Source organism: Cucurbita pepo, chromosome 19 (genome assembly GCF_057944985.1).
Source record: "Cucurbita pepo subsp. pepo isolate OVF chromosome 19, ASM5794498v1, whole genome shotgun sequence".
Taxonomy (NCBI): Eukaryota; Viridiplantae; Streptophyta; class Magnoliopsida; order Cucurbitales; family Cucurbitaceae; genus Cucurbita; species Cucurbita pepo.
Window position 1 is genome coordinate 10,334,632 of NC_141816.1, and position 18,902 is coordinate 10,353,533.

Consider the following 18,902-nt stretch of genomic DNA (forward strand, 5'->3'; position numbering starts at 1 on the left):
TTACCTTCTGCTGCTGGCTAAATCGCCAACTACAGATGATGTTGATATGCAGCTCCCACCAAAAGAAGCATGACTTCTCATATCCAGACACGACTTGTAAAGATCTTGAGAATGCTTCCCAGGTGAACCAAACCACATGTTTGGTTTATCAGCATTCATCAGCCTTGAATATGCAGGTGGTGTAAAGTCAGGACATGAGGAGTTGCAGAAGTTTTGATTTCCCTCCCTGTAAAAGAGACATAGGAAAAATGCGATATAAGTAACTATCGTCAGAAACATCATGCTAAGAGAAACATGAACATCCAGCATAAAAGTACTCTATTCCAGAAGATGGGAAAACTGATGTAGGTCTACAAGAAGAGAGATTAGATGACTGATTTTCAGAAAGCCCCAGAGAAGTCATTGGCCAGCCTTCAATCGTCAGACCTTGTTCGGCTGCAAGGTGCAATATCTGTTTCTCGTCCAGGCCCAGCCCCATGAGCAAGTTCCATAAGTTTTTCAGAGCTTCTCTTTGGTTGTGAATGACTTGATCTCTCATTGCCATCTCTAACTGGAGCTCAGAGTTGGCCATTCCCTATAATACTTCTCAAATTGTTAGGTTCTGAAGAAAATTACAGAACCGTAAAAATAAAAACCATTCATAAAATCTACAATATTCATTAGATTTCTTCTTTCTCTTCACAGACATTACAAGCACTCGTGTTCTATTTCTTTTCTTTTTTCCCCTAGATTTGTACAACTGATATATTCATCTCTAGTAAAGAAAATCAGGTGTACGAACACAACAATGTAAAGACATCAAAACTATCAAACCAAATTTGTTTCAATTTTCTTCTTTCATAAGATAACTTGTTTACTCTATCAAAATTAGTGCATTTTTGGAGTACGTTTAGTATTAATATAGCTTAAGAACGATGCTTGGAAATAGAATGGTTGCATTAACAATTTGGTAAGAGAAAATGTGATTTGCAAAGCGTGAAATAATTGTCATTTACTTATTATAAACAATCATAATTTATAATTTAATTAATTATATGAAGTTAAATTAATTTTATTGTTCTTTATTAATTAATTCAATACTTCACAAGAGATAAATTGATTCATGCTCAACTTAAAATTAACTATTCTGATTAAATTTTTACTATTAAAATGTAATAATTAGCTATGTTGGCATATTAGAACATGACCTTTTAATCATAACATCATATATTAAATATGGTCGTGCAAATCTACTTTTCAATGCTAAGATCAATCAAGAATATACTAACCAGCAGTCTATACTGACTAAGTATCCGCAAGTAAGTTTTATTCCCATTTTTACTAACGGCTTCATCAATCATTCCTTGAAGTTGACATCGCTGCTTTTCATTTGCTTCAATTTCCTAAAGAAGTGGAGTTAGTATTATGAGTAATATACAATTCATACGGACATTAATGGAGGCTCACGCATATGCCGATTACCTTCTGATAATTGACTCCAGCTTCATCATTGTCACGAATGTTATCTAAAATTACTAGACGTCGGGCAACCAGCTCCTCTACAGTTGATCCGTCCATTTGAATAGCCTGTGAGAGTGAAAATGTGCGCCATCAGTCATGCAAACACTAAATCGTGCATTTTCTATCATACTAATCAAAATAAATGGAGAAAACAGAAGGAACAGTTGCAAACTAACAAAGGACCTGATGCCTTGCAATAGTGTCATCAAGTCGTTGGAGTTCTGCACGGTTATTAAGATTGGTTTCCTCTAGCTCAGACATAGCCTTCTGTAAATTTATTCTTTCCTGAACATTCTCACTTATTTCATGACTTAAAATATTCAACTGAGACAGCTCATCGTCTGCAGCCTTTTCAGCAGGTTTAGTACTAAGCTGGGATTCCTTTTCAGCTAGTTCCTTTTTTAATTGACAAACCTCAGTCTGAAGAAATCAAATAATTAAAGATCAGTAAATGGGTCAACCATCTTAAACAAATAATTCAAATTAACGGGTCACCTGAAGACTATCAATCATCCGTTGGTAGTCTGATACATGGGTGTCTACTGCTCCAATGTTTTTCTGGAAACAGAAGGTGTTAACATCTGAGTAATGACAATTGTCGTCTATAACCATTAAAGTCATGCAACAGATCTTTAAAAAGAAAGCCTCACATCACATAACACACACACAAAAAAAAAAAAAAAAAAAAAACAGTTAATAGTAAAACCATATAGTCGGGGAATTTAAAACGATATGAGAGTGCAAAAAAAGATTCTAATGCCCAACGAGAAATGAATGAGCACTAATATAGAATACCCCGACCCTGAATTCAAGTCCAAATGTGAGATGGGAGGGACTTAAAATCTAACCTGGACGTGTGTCTTGATTTCCTTTGCTCTGTCAGCATATTTCAATGTATTCACAGTGTGATGATAATGAATGTCTGCAGGTGATATCGTAGCAATCATCACAGTCTGAGAATTTCCACTTAAACCATCTTTCAAAATTCGTGTTAATTTACTGCAAAAATAAATAATAAGCAAACCATGAAAAACAGTTATGATGACTAGATATAAACTTTCAGGATTTAGTTTGCCGGATAAGATGTTGGATACTATAATAATACTGACATAAATACCTGTTACGGTATGGGACATAAGCGAGACCTTTTTTCTGTTGTTTCCCTAACGCATTTATGCAGTTGGCTAAAGCAAGGAGTGAACGATTAATGTTAGCTCCATCCCTCAATTTTTGGCCAGCATTATTTGTCTCAGTAGCCCGTTCACTACCAGCAAGATCCACGAGGGCAAGTTTCCCTTGCAAGACCTGATTTGGATATTTGTTTCTTCGTTTTCTTTTCACTCTGATCTCCAAAACTGCATGTGATCTGTTTACGTCATTATTATTCAAATTATATCGAGCAGTAAGCTTATGTTAGGTAAAGCCAACTAAAAATGTTGCACTCACTGAGAAGAACCAGTAGCATGACAAATAACTAGCTAAACCACATTTGTTATACCACGTTCTTGATGGTAGTGATATGACGACTGTAAATCCATATACTCTGTGTAATATAATGGAGGAACCAATGAAGTACTTGACAACTAGTCATTAGTTAGGACTTGTTAAGGAGATTTAGTTCAAAGAAGAAAAAGATGGAAATAAGATAGAAAAGGCAAATGCCTAGGTACGGTTATGCATGTTTAACGAACTGGAGACACCTTGAGTCATTATTATGGATAGTGCCATTGTTGAATGCAAAGGGCTTGGCTTTCCAAAAGATCAAACTTCATAAGCTACTTGGAATGAAAGCAAATGTGCACTTCCTTTGGGTGGGTTACATAAGAAATTGAGTTGTCTAAGTGATACAATTTTAAATGGCATCCAAAAGAAAAATCTCAGCTTTAACATAAAAAGCACAACAATTATGGTTAAAAATATCATCTTAGTCCTGTAATTTGAGGTTTATTCCATTTTAGTCCTTGTACTTTCAAGTGACCAATTATAGTCCATGTACAATAAATCTTAAAACCAGTCTCTAGGGTTAGTTTTAAGTTATTTTGAATATATTTCCAAATTTTGTAGAAGGCTAACAAAGTGTAATTTTTTTAGAAAACTTAATAATAAACAAATAGGGACCAAAGTGTGGTGACTGAAATTAGACATTTGAAAGTACAGGGAATAAAATAGAATGAAACACAAAGTTCAAGGACACAAATGATATTTTAATTAAAAAAATAACCTTAATTAACAGCCAAACGTAAAAGAAATATATACAAAAGCCAAAGAGAATATGAGACATCTTGGTATCAGAACCCTTCGTCTATGGCAACTATAGGATAACATACCTTGAAGAGGTGGCATTTACCTCCGTGCTCTCTGTTTTTCTTCGACTATTACCCATGTTCAAAAGTTCAAGAATTTTATCCGCAGAATGAACCTGAAGTAAACCCAAAACCATAAAGGGCATTTAGTTTATAGGGAAAAGAGAAAATAGAAAGGGAAAAAAGAGCATTACGAATTTATGCAGGTTAGAGAAGCTTTGAAAGGGTCCCCTTCTATAAGCCAGGAAAGGGAGATGCAGGGATCCAAAAAGAAACTAGGGAGTTGAAGTTTATTAACAACCTCAAGATTGTTAAACATTTTCTATAGGAAAGTGGAGTCTGTAATTTAACTGAAAGAAAAAATTAAGAGATATCAAAAAGATTATGTATTTCAGCACCAAACCACAAATTATTAGTAGCATGTATCAGCCAACTAATGCAAAAAAACAAAGATTGAGGCTCTCCTTACATTTTGGCCTCTAAATTAAAGGCCTTCTCAATTTGAAAAGAAACTTCACCATTACTCGGCAACAATTCACATAAACTTATAACATCGTGTGCAAGTTGGATTTTAAGTTTGAAGCTCAAAAGCCAAACCATTATTATTAAGCTACAAATTTTTCGTCATTCACTGTGGTGACAACTCCCACCACAATATTGAACAGGTTGAAAAGCTACAGAATTTTCTGATACAACGTATATAAAAAAATGTAACTTTTCCTTGATGGTGAAAATCGTTATTTACGATTATATATTGATTTCAAGGATCTAATAATACTAGAAAAAGAATGAACCTTGATACACCTAAGGCCCGCAACACTTATTCCTTGCTCAGGATCCTCTCTAAGTTCTAAATGACCAGATGATTTTTCAAGCAAATCGTAGATCACCTGAAAAATAGTTTTAATAGATGAAATTAATGTTTATGCAAAACAGAAGGCCACCCACATGTATGATTTCCAAAGAAAAGGTACGGTCAGCATACTTCATTGTAGACTTCTAGATAAGAGCATGTAACTTCAAATTCATCAGACCGCTTGTCTTTTTTTATGAGATCGAATACAGTATTCAAACTGAGCACCATGAGTCCAGGATCACCTTTGGTCCCAACCATTGTGTATGTTTTACCACTGGCAGGGAAAAGGAGTTAGATTTCAGAAGGAAATTTGAGAATGGTTAACATAGATTCAGTATAGAAGAATAAAAGGAAAAGTTCAGTGTCTTCCAATTCTACTTTTGTGGTTCCCATCTATACTATACTGAATAAAAATTGACCAAACGCTAAAGGCTTTTCAGGCTTAAATTATGTACTCACTCTAAACAATAACATTAGAAAGCTATAATCTCTTAAACTGATTGCATTCACCACACAAAGCAATCAGATTCTCTCTCTCTCTCTCTCTCTCTCTCTCTCTCTCTCTCTCTCTCTCTCTCTCTCTCTCTTTTAAATTGCATTGTGTAAGACATTTTGCCAAGCAGTAATAATTACTAAAAGAAGATTACATCAGAGGACAAAATGTTACAAACATGAGACTTGTACATTTTGCAATATAAGCATTTAGCCATGATTCTTTATTAACTGAATATATACATTTAGAAGGTGGGTGATTCCAGTCCTTTGATCACAGTCTAATTCATTGAACACTTGGTTGTCCATAAAATGACCTAAAGACTAACTAACGCTCTGAAACTAGAAGTACGGTCCACTACAACCTGCAGTTAAATAGAGGTGAAGAAGAAGAGAGCTAGTTTAACTCATCTAAAGAAAAGATGGAGATAACTTCAGAACAAGAAAACACCTCTTTAATACCTTCCAGTTGACCCATAGGCAAAAACAGTAACGTTTAGACCTTGAACGATTCCAGGTATTATGGAAGATATACTTTTCGTGTAGACTTCCTGAACGTACAGGGATTAGAAAAAAAATTTAGCAATATAGCAAAAACATCAGCAAAAAGAAGGCATTCCAATGAAAGAGTCGTGTGAATTAAGTTTTTTAGCTGATGCGAATGAGATACTGTCATTTCTTAGCAACACAGAAAATAATCTTTATCAACTCAGATACTAATCAGTATTTTAAGTTCTTGCTTGGTGATAAAGAAATCCCGGTATCGACCTTTTAAATTTTAAATTGAACTAGTCTTAAAACGTGACACCAGTGTCTTCAAATTAATAAACTCATCTATAATGGAACCTTTCGAAACAATCCAGACGAAGAAAAATAGACGATTTGGTAGGCCAGATTAATAAAAAAAACAATTAGTTATACCAACATGCCAAAGAGAATTGAGTGATCATTACTAAGATCTACGAATATATCCAGAGTTCAAGATATTTCGCATATTTTGAGCTCTATGGAGAACTTTTCCACTTTAATCCAACTTTGTATTCACCAGAAAACCATAAATCCAATAGTCAAGTTCCAGCAATGCCCAATCTCAATTATTCGTCATCTAATCGGACACAGAACAGAAAAAAAAAAAAAAAAAAAAAAATCAAGGATGGAGATAACTTGTACGCACCAGATTAGTGCTCTCTGGACCAAATGCATGATCAAAACAATAATTCTTCTCCTTTGTTCGGTTCTGAACGCGGTCGAGGTAATCCTTCGACAGGTCAGGATCAAGTATAAGCACCTCCTAAAATTGTAGGGAGGCCAAATTTCAGCAATAATTTGATCGACAAAATGCAAAGCTAAATAAATGTTCAAATCCGCAATCTGCTTAGGTAACCTTGCTTTCAATCACGCGGACAATATCACGGCCACGCTCTCTCTCCCTTAGAGGACGGCATTTCACTGCAACCTGAAGAAAAAAATGCGACAAGGATGTCACGAAGGAATTAACGCAGTAGAAAGCTGGTTGTCGGTAAAGGCTAAAGACGAACCGTCAGAGTCGTGGCTTTCTTCGCTCCGGGTGCTATGATACTGGGCATTTTCAGCAGACATCGATTTCCGCAAAACTCAATAAACAATCAAATGCAAATCCTTGGGTCCAAGACTACCCGAACACCTTGTCAACAAACTATAAAGACATTTGCATTCTAAAATGGACATTTACTCCCATTGCATTGCAAACTCATACAACACCCAAAAAAAGAACTACAACAAACTTGAGAAAAAGATCATTTCCAAAACCGCAAAGAAATGAATCTCTCTTGTCACATCGCTAACCCTAAAATGGCATTGATGAACCCACACGCGAAGATCAACAGAACTCCCCCGATCCTGGAAAAGAAAAGTCAAAAATCAGAAACAAAACGCACAGCCACGCATTCCAGAGAACAATGCCATGACCATAAGACGACATGAGATAATAAAACCAAACAAAACATCGAACCTGGAGAAAACGGCGAGCGTAGTGATCGAAGTGGAAAAAGAAACCGCATCCGAGAGAGAAAGAGACAAAAGGGCGAAAAGAGAGAGAGAGAGAATGGCTATTGTGAATGAAGGGAAAAAGAATGATCAATTATGTGGTGGTTGAATGGCGTATGGTAGTGGCAATAAAAAGTAAAGAAAGAAATGGGGAATGCAAAGGCGAAAGCCATTAAAATGGGGTAACGACGGAGAAGAGGCGGAGGAGTGGAGGAGCTGGAGAAGAACTGGATTGATCGAGACCGTCTGTTGGTTTTCGAAATGGACGGCAAAGTGAATTTGGTTTGTTGCTGGAGTGATCGTGACCGTCGGTTTGATTTGGAAATGGACGGCAAATGGAATTGGAAATGAACTTGGTTTTTATTTTGATTTTCCATTTGTAACGAAACCAACAGCTTGGATCTGCTTATGATAAGGGTAATAATTACGAGCTTTTGAAAATCGATGCTTTTTTTTTTTCCCCTTTTCTTTTTCTTTCTACTTTCTAAGAAAAAAAAAAAAAACTTTTCTGTGATTTTTTATAATATTCCTCTTTTTTTTTTTTTCTTTCACCAAATTTAAAGAAAATACTGAATTTCATTTTAGAAAATTAAATTTAGTTTTGATAGTTTCTTGTTTTATTAGTTAATTATTATTTAATTTTTTGTTAAATATTTTTAAATCATACCTCTAAAGGCTAATTCTCCATAAATTTTATTGTTTTGTTATCCATGTTTTAAAAGAAACCAAATTAAATTTTGAAAAATAAGAAATAAATAAGTGTGTATGTATATAGTTTAAAAAGTTTTATTTCTATTTTTGAAATTGGAATGGAAAAGGATGGGGCCCATAGGACAGGTCATAGAGGGTGGGATGCACGTGTGAGCAATGCATAATCTGAGTTGAGAAAAATACTTTAATTTCCAAAGAGATTAATAACAAAAATAAATCGTTTAAAATCGAAAACAAAATCACCCGAATCCTATTTGTTGTTAGAACGTGCCCCCAATTTCTTATTTTCTGCCTCCGAACTTGTGAATTGTATGATTGTTGTTAGAACGTGCCCCCAATTTCTTATTTTCTGCCTCCGAACTTGTGAATTGTATGATATTGTCCACTTTGAGCCTAAGCTCTCATGGCTTTGCTTTGGGCTTCTCCAAAAGGTCTCATACCAATGGAGTTTGTATTTCTCCCTTATAAACTCATGATCATTCCCTAAATTAGCAGATGTGGGACATTCATCATCCAACAAATTGCGCATACCCGTTAGCTTCCCAGCGAGTGGCGCCGCCTGCAACGACATTCAAGGGCCTTGGAGGATGGTAGGCAGCTGCTCATGAATTCAAGTCAACCTGCATCCTCTTCGTTCTTTGTCAACCACAAAACGACACATGACACTTGGCATTATCTGTTGGTTCATCTTTAATTAGATTGGATCATCTTGCATCACTTATTATTTTGATTTTGAGTGTCTTATGGGTCTCCATCATTCATAATTGATCTCTAAAGAGTTTCTGGTCACCCATCAATTTTGATGCATTTAAGGCGAGATCAATCATGTAGTAAAAGTTTATTTGAACCTACAAATAGGTAGGTTATTGTATAAATATGCATATTACTAGAAATGACATCCATTTAGATTTAGAGAAAATATAAGTAATGTGTCCCTATCGTTACACCTTTTTTAAATTGATAGATCGAAGCGAAACTCCAATCAATGAATCTCAACGACTCAAATGGTAAGTAATGAACTAAAGATGAATACATTTAGTTTTATTTTCAGATGTGCATAACCGTATTAGTTTTGATTATCCATTTTGAGTTTTAACCCGGCAAAAAAATGGAGATTCGAACACGTGACTTATTGCTTAAAGCTAGTTAGTCTAGACCATCTATAGACCTAATGTCATATACACATGGCTCTACACAATGCTAGATAAGATTTTGAGTTCGGCAAACGTAACTTAACTATAAGAAAGAACAAGCAAAGAATCCAGAGAACAAAAAATCATATTGAAGTTCGGACCAAAATAAATAAACTGCAGAGATTCAAAAGTAAGAATACGATTTAAACCAACCAAATATTTTATATCTAAGCATAAGCATGTATTTTTAAACATTATTCTCATGCAAACCTTGAACCCCAAATTCCAACGAGAGGAAACAGAGAAACTTGAAGAAAATTTGAAGAAAATATGAATTCTGAGGAAAACAGGAAGCAGGTGGCACAAGAGAAAAAAATGACCTGCATGTAGAGGAGTATAATTGCAGCTTGCTTGAACGTTGAATCACACCACTTTGAAGCAAAACTATTCAACATGGTCAACAAGTTGTCACTCTGTAACTCGCTCGACAAAATCATAATTTTTAGTTTCTCTTGTCAAAATCCAACGACATAAACCACCGACACGTACCAACCTCGAATAATTTCTCCACTTGGAGGAGAAAATAACAGGTAGGTGGTACGGTTTAGTTTGACTAGTTTCTTTTTAAAACAATTAAAATAAAAACGAGTCTTTTTAGCTGCACATTCAGCCTTTCAGTACATCGCCATTCTTTATATTCACATATAAATTACTATTAAAAATGAAAACTACCTATCTCTTCATTTACAAACCTAAAATCTGTCCATTATAGACCGGAAGTCTGGAATCAAGCTCCACCACATAGCTGCAGTGGCGTGCAAGCTTCAGTGATGGATGCAAATATTGTCGATATGTATGTTTGTACGCTCTACTTTGTACCTGGTTCACAAGCTCTTTATAGCTGTGTAAGCAGAGAGATAGATATCACAGCACTCTGCATCCCAGGAGAAGTCCTTGGTCATGGCATCAAACACTTTATGATTCCACTCGGATGGATTGTTATTCTGTACACAGTCCCAAAGAAAATATGGAAATAAGGTATTGCCCATTGCATAGCAGCTACAAGATATAACAAACTCCTTAATAAGTTATTTTGTATGAGGTTTTATAGCTTATTAACACTTACAATTTCATCTAGGGCTTGGCTGAAGGACAAGTATCCGAAGGTAGAGTTGATGAACATTGCTAATTTAGTAGTCTCGTAGTCGTGATCCGGAAAGTGTCTGGCAACATGGAAATTAAAGAAATCAATGAATCCTTTTATATTTCTTTTCACAAGAAATTAACAAAGAGTACATCACCATTCACATGTATCCAAACTTCAATTTGCTCAAAACAGTTACCTGAATCCGTTGTCATTGGAGGTGATTGCAATTGGAGCAGCTCCATATCTCATAGCCTTCAACTACATTATCGAAGGAAAGATAAAAAAAAAAAAAAAGAAAAAAGTTGTAACAAACTATTCGCCCTTGGGCTTGGAACACAAGTTCAGAGGTTGACATGGAACAGTCCAGACAACAGATGGGATTGAGACAGAATACAGTCAAAGTAGAAATGACAAAGATATTAACTGAACAATTAACCTTCATGCCCTACATGTCCACATTGTGGTTATAGAAGTAGAATTCACTAATAAACATTTAAGTTCCAGGTATTGAGCCACCTTCTGGAGTAGACGAAACTTTAACTTCAGCAAATGGTATGAAACTCCAAATTAATACATATTCTCTGAACAGTCCACGATAGATTAAAATGCTAAGGAAACCCTGCTGGTCCTAATCTAGAGGTCCTTTAATTATCCCACAATGATTGTCAGAGTTGAGTATTGCTTATATATGTTCATGGGAAAATCTCAACTTATAAACTTGCCACACAGATCTCCTCTTCCTCACTGATGAAATACAGGTCAACTTGAAGACTTGCAATTAAATAATTGACTTAGCTTACAACTGGACTGTTTACAAATAATCACCACACCTGGATGAAGAGAAGAGAATAGTACTTACTGGCACTTGCAGAATAGGATCGTGAAGAGACTGGCACAAGATAATGTTGGAACCTCCAAAAATGAGATGCGACAATGTCTCATCGTGTCTGTTTATGAACCTGATGTTTTCATCCTGCAATGACTGATAGTTGCTAAAAGAAATCAACTGGTTGCAACTGTTTTAGATTAAGTCAGTATGATGATGAGCAATCTAAAATTTAACCAATTACCAGAATCATGCACTATATCCAAAATGAGTTGATTATCATGTGAGATAACAGTAAGATTTTCATCGTCACTTTTGTTATGCTTGCCTTACTGTATGTGGTCCCCAGTAGATGACTTGATTTGTGAGATGAAAGGAAAATAGATGAGATCAACAAAAAGAAAGTACCTCAATTTTTACTTGAAGAGATTCTAGTTCCTTTTGTCCACTTTTCATCTTGCCAGTCGTCATGAAGATGAACTATAAGAAACCGGTTAGCACTCATCATCCCATAAAATGAATTTTGTAGGAGAAAAGAACGAGCTTACAAAAACTACATATGCTCAACTGATTGCTTCCACCATAAATGCAAGAGTACAGACCATAAATTTTCACTATAACTTCATGTTCGAGTGCAATGGCAGGTAAAAGGTTTCAGTAGAATTCAGCATGTAAGTTTTAGAGAGGAGATTACAACCTGGACAGCCATTCTGGTACCATTCTTAACAATTGCTATCAGGTCCTCTTTGTCAACATCTGACAAATCTGACAAAAAGCATCCAACCTGATGGGGCGGCAATGGATTAGAAATGTACAGAGCCAAAGGCAATAGTCTATTAGCATCTTTATAGCTGCAGTATTCAAGGAAGAGCAGAAGAAGCAATACAGCATGAAAGTAAAAAGGATGAAGTAAAAAGAAAGGGCAAGCTGCCTAGAGGTTCAGAAATGAAGTTCGAAGGAGAACAGAAATAATCAGGTGCTACAAATATAATATACGCGTGGATGGGTAAATATGCTGATAAGCACCCATACACTTCGAGAGTTTTCTTTCTGCATTCAGTCCCTTGTAAATGATGCCTTGAGACTTTTCATTGCCAAATTATTTCAGTTGATGACATGATTATAATCCAAGAAGAAGAAGCATGTGAAGCATCTGTTATCAGTCGGGAAGTGTTAAAAGGTTGTATAAATACTCAGTATGATTGGTAATGCTTTCGTCAATGGATAAAATTTTCATCATCTGTGTAGCACATCTCCAAACTCGCAAGCAAAAAGTCCTATTCTATAGCTTATTGAACTTTAAGTGATTTCAATTCATGACAAAATATCATATGAGAATCCAAGTTATGACTACACATATGACGCATAGAAGTTTTTAAAGGTAACAAAATTTTCTCCCCCAGAACGTAATATAACACCACGATTTAGAAACATAAAAAATCCAGAAAACATCCTGAAGCCTACTTGACGAACAGTAGGATACTTACGGTGATAATAGAAGCATTCTCAGGTAATCTCAGCTTTTGCTGCAACGCAATTTTGCATACAGATTTTCCTTTCATATCATCTGCACTATAATTTTCTGGAAGAATTTTATCTTTTTCAGGATCCCAAGATGAGCTCTCAAACCCACAAGGGGAGACAAGCAATTTGTCCCTGCAATAAGGCAATAAGCAACAAACAGAGAATAAAAATTCATCCCGCCTAACTTGTTACATGCAGGATAATCAGTTGCACTTTGACCTTGTAACTGGAGAATGGGTAGAAGCTATCAAATATAATTCTTAAGATTTATATGAGATATGCAAAGTAAGAAACAGTATACGGAAAAATATAGATCTATGAAAAGAAAGGTGAGGTCGGGCAAAGTCCAGAGTAGTTTGGTTGGGGGAAGGAAATATTTTATACAGGAGGTAGGTGGGGTCCTTGAGTAGTTACATAGGAGGTAGGTTTGAATTTCGTATCTTTTGGGAGAGAATAGACCTCTCAAATTGTCCATCACCTTTTTCCTTTTTCATTTTAGCAATATTACAGTGTGGTGCCTGTAACTATATCATTTGTCTGCTATACAATCATTTATCAAGTTCCAATCAACTAGATGAAGGAAAATTTGTTTGAAACGCAATCCAAAAAAGAACTCGAGCAATCCAGTTTCAGGAATTGCAAAAGACGACAACTTACTTGTGCATGTTTAAGGTAGTTTCCGAACCATGACTCGAACTATGAATTATATGGCCTTTTGAATGTGTGGATGACATTATTACAACTTTATTGGAGTAAACAATTCCGCCCTGTAAAATCACAGGCAATATATTACATGGTACCTGATACTGATAGGAAGCTTGAAACTCAATATAGACCTAGGATACTAATCAATATGCATAACTGTTCAAGAACTTAATACAGGACAGTCTTTTTATATTTTCCTCTAACAGGCAAAAACAAGACTGGTTTATAAGAGAAACAAGAGCAAGACAATTGCTACACCTAAAATTATAAGATTGGCCTTACCAAAGAAATTCAAATATTCTACATTCTATACCTTCATAATGTTTGCAAGATGTGTATTGGAGTTGTCTTGCAGACGATCAGGACGATGAAGTTTCGTAGGATCAAGTCCGCATAGTGCCAGTTTCTCTGGTTGTATAAGAGGCTAGGATATTTTGGATAATCTCATCATTCATATTACAACTTGGAGAACACATTTTAATAACTGCCAAAAACATAATTTCTAACTTGCCTGTGAATGGATGTCGTGACATGTGAATAGAATTCTAGAACCTTCAAGTCCCTATAAACAGGGGTAAACAACATCCATATAAGAAAAAGAAATTTCCTACAAAATTAGCAAAGCTACGTAAGTAAGCATATGAATATTATTTAGTTATTAAGTTATTTTTTATCACAGTAATCGGAAGGTCAAAAAACCAAAAAGTTGTTTGTTTATGATAACCCAAATCAATGTTTAACAACAAGGTAAAAGAAAAGCCACCTACGTATTTAATTTAAAGCAGTAGATTACTTCAAGTACTTCATCCAAAAAAAAGTGAACAGAAAACAACCCATCCAACAAAAAAGCTCCATGCAAACTCCTTCAAATTAAAAGATAGGTTAAATTGTCATTTTGGTTCCTCTAATTCTTTGACCATCTTTTGTCGTTTTTTTGTCAGTCCATACAAAGAGCCCAGCCGCCAATCTGTCAGTCCCAAGAATTCGACAGCCAAAGAAACCACGCATTGCCCCACCCATCACTGGAATCCACCACCCTTTATCCCACGTGTAGGCGCATGAGAGAGAACGCCATTCCACCTTCAGTCGCCTGGGTTTGTAGCAGCTTGAGTTTTCTGGTTGTCTGTGTCGTTGGATTCGACGATACCAACTTTGCTTCTCTTGTGTTTTGCTATTTGCGTGAGGTTTGGTTAGTACTCGTTCCATTCAGGTCTTGGGGTTTATTTGATGTTTGTGTGTACTCAAAAGATCATCTATCTTGACCTTTTAGAACAACTCAACTTTTTAAATCACCATTTCCATATTTTCATTCTTGAAAATGACTCCATACTTTCCTACAATTATTCCAAGTTACATGAAATATCGTGCAACTAACTTTTATACAGTAAAAAGATTATATACCACCTGTTCTGTAGGGCAAAGGCAATTTTGTTACTAACATAGACTAACATGATGTCGTAGATTCAGAAAGATACTAACATGGAAACAAGAGTTCCGCCCTAAGACCTAACTGGACCCAAAAAATGAAAATTAGAAGAAAAAGAAGCTGGAATGAAAGATGCTAATTACAAGTTAAACCTGTTGAACAAAAATGTCCCAGAAAAGCGGTCCTATTATAGCAGTCTGCCAATTGTGTATATGCAACACATCAGGCTTCTTGCCAGATTTCACAATATAATCCAATGCTGCCCGAGAAAAGTACATAAACCTGAAAACAGGAAAATAACTAAATAGATGAGATAAAGAAACATGCATTTGTTTCTTTAGTTAAGATTCATAATGAGATTTTAGACTAGAATCTTTTGACGTTCATCTCAAGTTACATTATATTAAACCATGGATGGTCGAAGGTCAGTGATTATTCGAAACATAACTTCACAATCACTCCGATTATCTTGTAGGCTGGTCAATGACCATTCTGGTACGGAATCTAAATCCTAGATCAGTTTGATATCCTAAACTTAGTAAGAGATAATATAAATATGCATAGAGATGACAATCTTAATTAAATTCCATTCTTTGTAGGGCTTGCAATAGACTTTACTTTTCAAAGACTCGGGATGTCAATACGGTAGGAGGGCAATAGCATTAATTTTTATATTCTACGCTTCTTGACACAATTGAATGCATGTCTAAAAACTGATACGGGCATTCAATAAGCATGGACAGAGTTTGTATTCTGCGGAATGCTCAAATTGCATAAGAATGTCTTGTTTTAGTAGCCATAAGCAGCCTCAGACAACAGTGGGAAAACAAATCTGTCGATTAGGTCTACTTACCGTTCAAAATCATCAGAGTATCCATATGCCTTCTCCCGGTTGAAAAATGATGAGTAATACAAAGGTTGAATGAAAGTAACCCCTATGCCACAGATTACCCTGTACAAGGATGTGAGATACGACTAGCTTCCGATGCCCATGCTAATTTTACATTTCAAGTAGTTTTAGAAAAGAAAAAAAAAAAGAGAATCAATTAGACAATCCAGACTCACCCAGTCCATATTTTGTTTCCATGTAGTTGACCATTATAATAAGAATAGTACTCCACCTCAGTCTCTCGTATCCCTTGAACCTCATTTAGGTCCATGCTTCCATACCTTTTTTTTCAATAAGAAACCCAACTCTCATTGAACAAATAAAAGAATACAGAAGCATACAAAAAACAGGCCCGAAAGAAAAGGGAGCCAGAACAACTACAAAAAGGGGTTAATCCAAATAATAACAAGAACTGATGGAATCAATTAACAAAGTGGAGGCCTTTACTTTGGTAAGATAACCTCCACCAAGTTGCCCTTTCTTTGTAGAGCTTGAGATAACCCTGTTACAAATGATGCCACTGCTCCAAAAGAAGCAATTGGAGCCATTTCAGTACAAATGTGAACGATGTGAAAACCATTCCTGAATTAAAAAGAATACTGTGAATTGTTGGTTCAAAATAAAATTAAAAAATTGACTCAGACGGGGAAGGAAAGTGTTGCACATAGAAGACTAATGAAACTATTGTCTGAGGCGTGCTAGAAGCACAGCATTTCAGTTGCAGTCAAGTAACACTTTGTCAAATTATAGTATATACATGAGCTATAGCTTTCAAGGATTAAGCTATCGATATATAAAGGTGGTTGAAAGAAAATCTATGACTTTGCAGTATTTTTGTATGAGAAAACTGCATATTGATAGATTATAATAAATAAATAAATTTGACTTGGAAGGGAGAGGGAAAATGGAATACAGGGAAGATTAATGAAACTATAAGAGTCTGAGGAGTGTTGGTAACACGACACAGCAATTGCAATAAAGAATCTCTGTCAAGTTATTGTATGTACGTGTTACATAACTTTGAAGGACTAAGTCATCAAGATATCAAGGCTGTTGTAAGAACATATATAACTTTGCTTTATTTCACTATCAATTGCGTCTTCAAATGAAATTCAGCAACTGATGAATATTTACAATTCAAAGCAAGAAGCTGAACATCATACATGCAATAAAGATTCTACTCCAAAGGTTAACTCCAAGCTAAAATTCAAAACAGTATTCACTAAACTTGTCATTCTATGGAGAAAGTTTACCAACTTAGACGTATTGACCTAATAGCACAATGGAATTCTCTGTTGGTTCTTAAGCAAAAGGCATGCACAAAAACAAAACACATCTTTAATATGTTTAGAATATTGAAAGTCCTGATGCATTTTCACAGTTTAAAGCATGATCTTTAGATGGTGAGAGGAAAAGGGGGACGATAAAAATGAACAAGAAACTCAATTAACAGCTATACTTATTTTTTCTGTCAGATAATTGACGTAGCTCTGCTAGTAGCTCAGCATCTTTTTTCTGCAGGATCTCGGTGAAAGCATCAAGTATGCTGACTTTTTGATCCATGATCAGTTGTCTCATTTGAGATGCCTCTCCAAAACTAATCGTGCCAGTGAGAACCATAGAATCAATTCGAAGTAGTAATTCCCAACATAATGATACCTGATCTGGTTGAAACGACAACCCCATGAAAACAACTTCAATCTTCCATGTATCTGTTGCCCTAAAGTTTTTTACTATTTTATCTAACTATATGACAAACTTTTGAAGTATAAATAAATAACAGAGAGAGACAAGCGAAAAAGGTAAAAGAATATTATCCACAAGAAACAAGGCATCACATTACAATGAGATAAAAAACACAAAATCAGCACCTTGAAGTAATCGAGGATTAGTTACAGTTAGTTAGGTAACATAGGATAAAGTCAAAAATATTTGTCACCTTTTCTAGCCATAGCCTGCTTTTCAATCTCCAATTCCTCGATCCTTTCTAGCAGTAATTTTTTCTCGCTGATAGCTTTATTCAGCTCCTCTACAGCAAGGGCACGTTGTTTATCTAAGGACAAGATATCTGAGTAACACAGTCTATATGAGAAGACTGCCAGCAAAGGGTCTTGAATGGAGTTCATAAAAGTACATGAAATGCATGTTTTGAAGCAACGAATTTAAGAACACGAAATAGTAGAGCAGATACTTCGCTGAGCTTCTCTGAAGAGTTGCCAAATGTCACTGTTTTTTGCCCGTAGTTCTCCATCTGACGACTGAATGCTACGTTTACCATCTGATGACTAATGAGCAAAGCGAAAATAAGAGCTATCACATTGGCTAGACGAAAAAGTAAATAGACTATATCTGAGGCCATGAGGACTTACCTTCGCCATCTGTGCACCCCCGCGTCTTCCGAACCTAAAGTTAGATTGCATATACTCAAGTTTCCATAGATGATAAAGCTACTGAAATACGAAAAGCACCTAGAGATAAGTGCCAAGGCAAAAGCCAAGAATGTTTAAGAAAAATTACTCCGATTCCGATGACACGTTAATCAAGCCGCTAAGATCTCCATCTCCGCTGAAACAAATAGAGAGCTTAAATAGTCGAGAAGTCAAACACTACAGAGTCAATTAAATTATTGTCTGGCTAGAAGTAAAAGCATTGACAGTATCACCGGCCTAAGCTCAAATTAGCTCTTACATTAAACTATGAACTGGAAAAACAACGAGGAAGGCACAAGCAAGAGGCGAGATAGACATCGTGTGATTTTAAAGCTCTTTTCTCTTAAATTGAATACACCACCAACTTCAAACCTCCAACACAACAAACTGAACAGGGGAGACCATATTATAGCAGTATAGCAGGCATAAGAATCAAATGCAACTCAGCATGATTACAACAATTTAACGAGACTAACTAAAATCGAGGAAACAAACAAAACGGAATTGAAAACCGTAACAGGAAACTCACCTTGAGCAACAGAGAGTTCGAGCTCGATCACCAGCAGATCTCGAGTAAGCAGTGGTACATTTTGGAAAGGGAAGATGGAAAGAGAAACCAGTTGTGGTAAATGCATGGATAGCCATTCTTCTCAGCCTCAAAAGCTCGCCCACGGTGTATGACAACGGAGAACGGCGATTAAGCAGATTAGCGCTGAAAGAGGAAAATAAACGCCCTCGGAGACAGAGGCCGGCTGAGTTCAGCTCTGGCAGCTTTGCGTGGACACGGTGACCTCTGAGTCAAGTGAGCTCTCCGTCGCAACACGTAGGCCAATCCCGGGGAAGGAGGATAATAAATCAAAAGAGAGCCAAACAGAAGGGGATGGAAGTTGCAAGTTGGAACGTGATTCCCTTCTTCTTTTTTTTTTTTCTTTTTTT

The 18,902-nt window shown here is 35.9% G+C and overlaps 2 protein-coding genes across 5 annotated transcripts; both read right to left on the reverse strand.

The window, feature by feature from the left end:
* LOC111781571 (P-loop containing nucleoside triphosphate hydrolases superfamily protein) lies at window positions 1–7,528 on the reverse strand. The gene is given in 16 exon segments (XM_087120178.1): window positions 1–295; window positions 297–574; window positions 1,269–1,382; window positions 1,462–1,566; window positions 1,684–1,920; window positions 1,996–2,058; window positions 2,349–2,499; window positions 2,618–2,866; window positions 3,828–3,919; window positions 4,598–4,693; window positions 4,789–4,933; window positions 5,614–5,702; window positions 6,326–6,442; window positions 6,536–6,607; window positions 6,690–7,029; window positions 7,142–7,528. Coding segments are annotated over 15 exon segments (2,151 nt in total). The 5' UTR covers window positions 6,738–7,029; window positions 7,142–7,528.
* Window positions 7,529–9,381: 1,853 nt separating this feature from the next.
* LOC111781795 (UDP-Glycosyltransferase superfamily protein) lies at window positions 9,382–18,882 on the reverse strand. Of its 4 annotated transcripts, none has more exons than XM_023662494.2 (20): window positions 18,496–18,878; window positions 18,055–18,102; window positions 17,907–17,940; window positions 17,729–17,822; window positions 17,477–17,605; window positions 16,997–17,201; window positions 15,985–16,119; window positions 15,714–15,818; window positions 15,502–15,600; window positions 14,801–14,930; window positions 13,734–13,784; window positions 13,536–13,646; window positions 13,175–13,284; window positions 12,481–12,649; window positions 11,691–11,777; window positions 11,402–11,473; window positions 11,027–11,149; window positions 10,364–10,425; window positions 10,147–10,243; window positions 9,382–10,024 (listed from the first exon to the last, which is right to left on the reverse strand). In XM_023662494.2, exons 1-20 carry the CDS (start codon window positions 18,609–18,611, stop codon window positions 9,905–9,907), a joined length of 2,097 nt encoding a protein of 698 aa, XP_023518262.2. In that variant the 5' UTR covers window positions 18,612–18,878; the 3' UTR covers window positions 9,382–9,904. The 4 variants fall into 4 exon arrangements, 3 of the variants coding, with proteins under 3 accessions (XP_023518262.2, XP_023518263.2, XP_023518264.2); XM_023662495.2 differs by having other exon boundaries at window positions 11,027–11,140; window positions 18,496–18,877; XM_023662496.2 differs by lacking the exon at window positions 16,997–17,201 and having other exon boundaries at window positions 15,985–16,057; window positions 18,496–18,877.
* Between the last annotated feature and the right edge of the window lie 20 nt (window positions 18,883–18,902).

What these genes read in the sequence shown, in the direction of transcription:
- LOC111781795 (XM_023662494.2), bottom strand. Translation starts at nt 18,611, where the DNA reads ATGGCTATCCATGCATTTACCACAACTGGTTTCTCTTTCCATCTTCCC. An exon ending in AGAATGCTTCTATTATCACC is followed by an intron (nt 11,778 to 12,480) that starts GTAAGTATCCTA and finishes CCGCCCCATCAG; the next exon opens with GTTGGATGCTTTTTGTCAGA. An exon ending in CTCTTCAAGTAAAAATTGAG is followed by an intron (nt 11,150 to 11,401) that starts GTACTTTCTTTT and finishes AGCAACTATCAG; the next exon opens with TCATTGCAGGATGAAAACAT.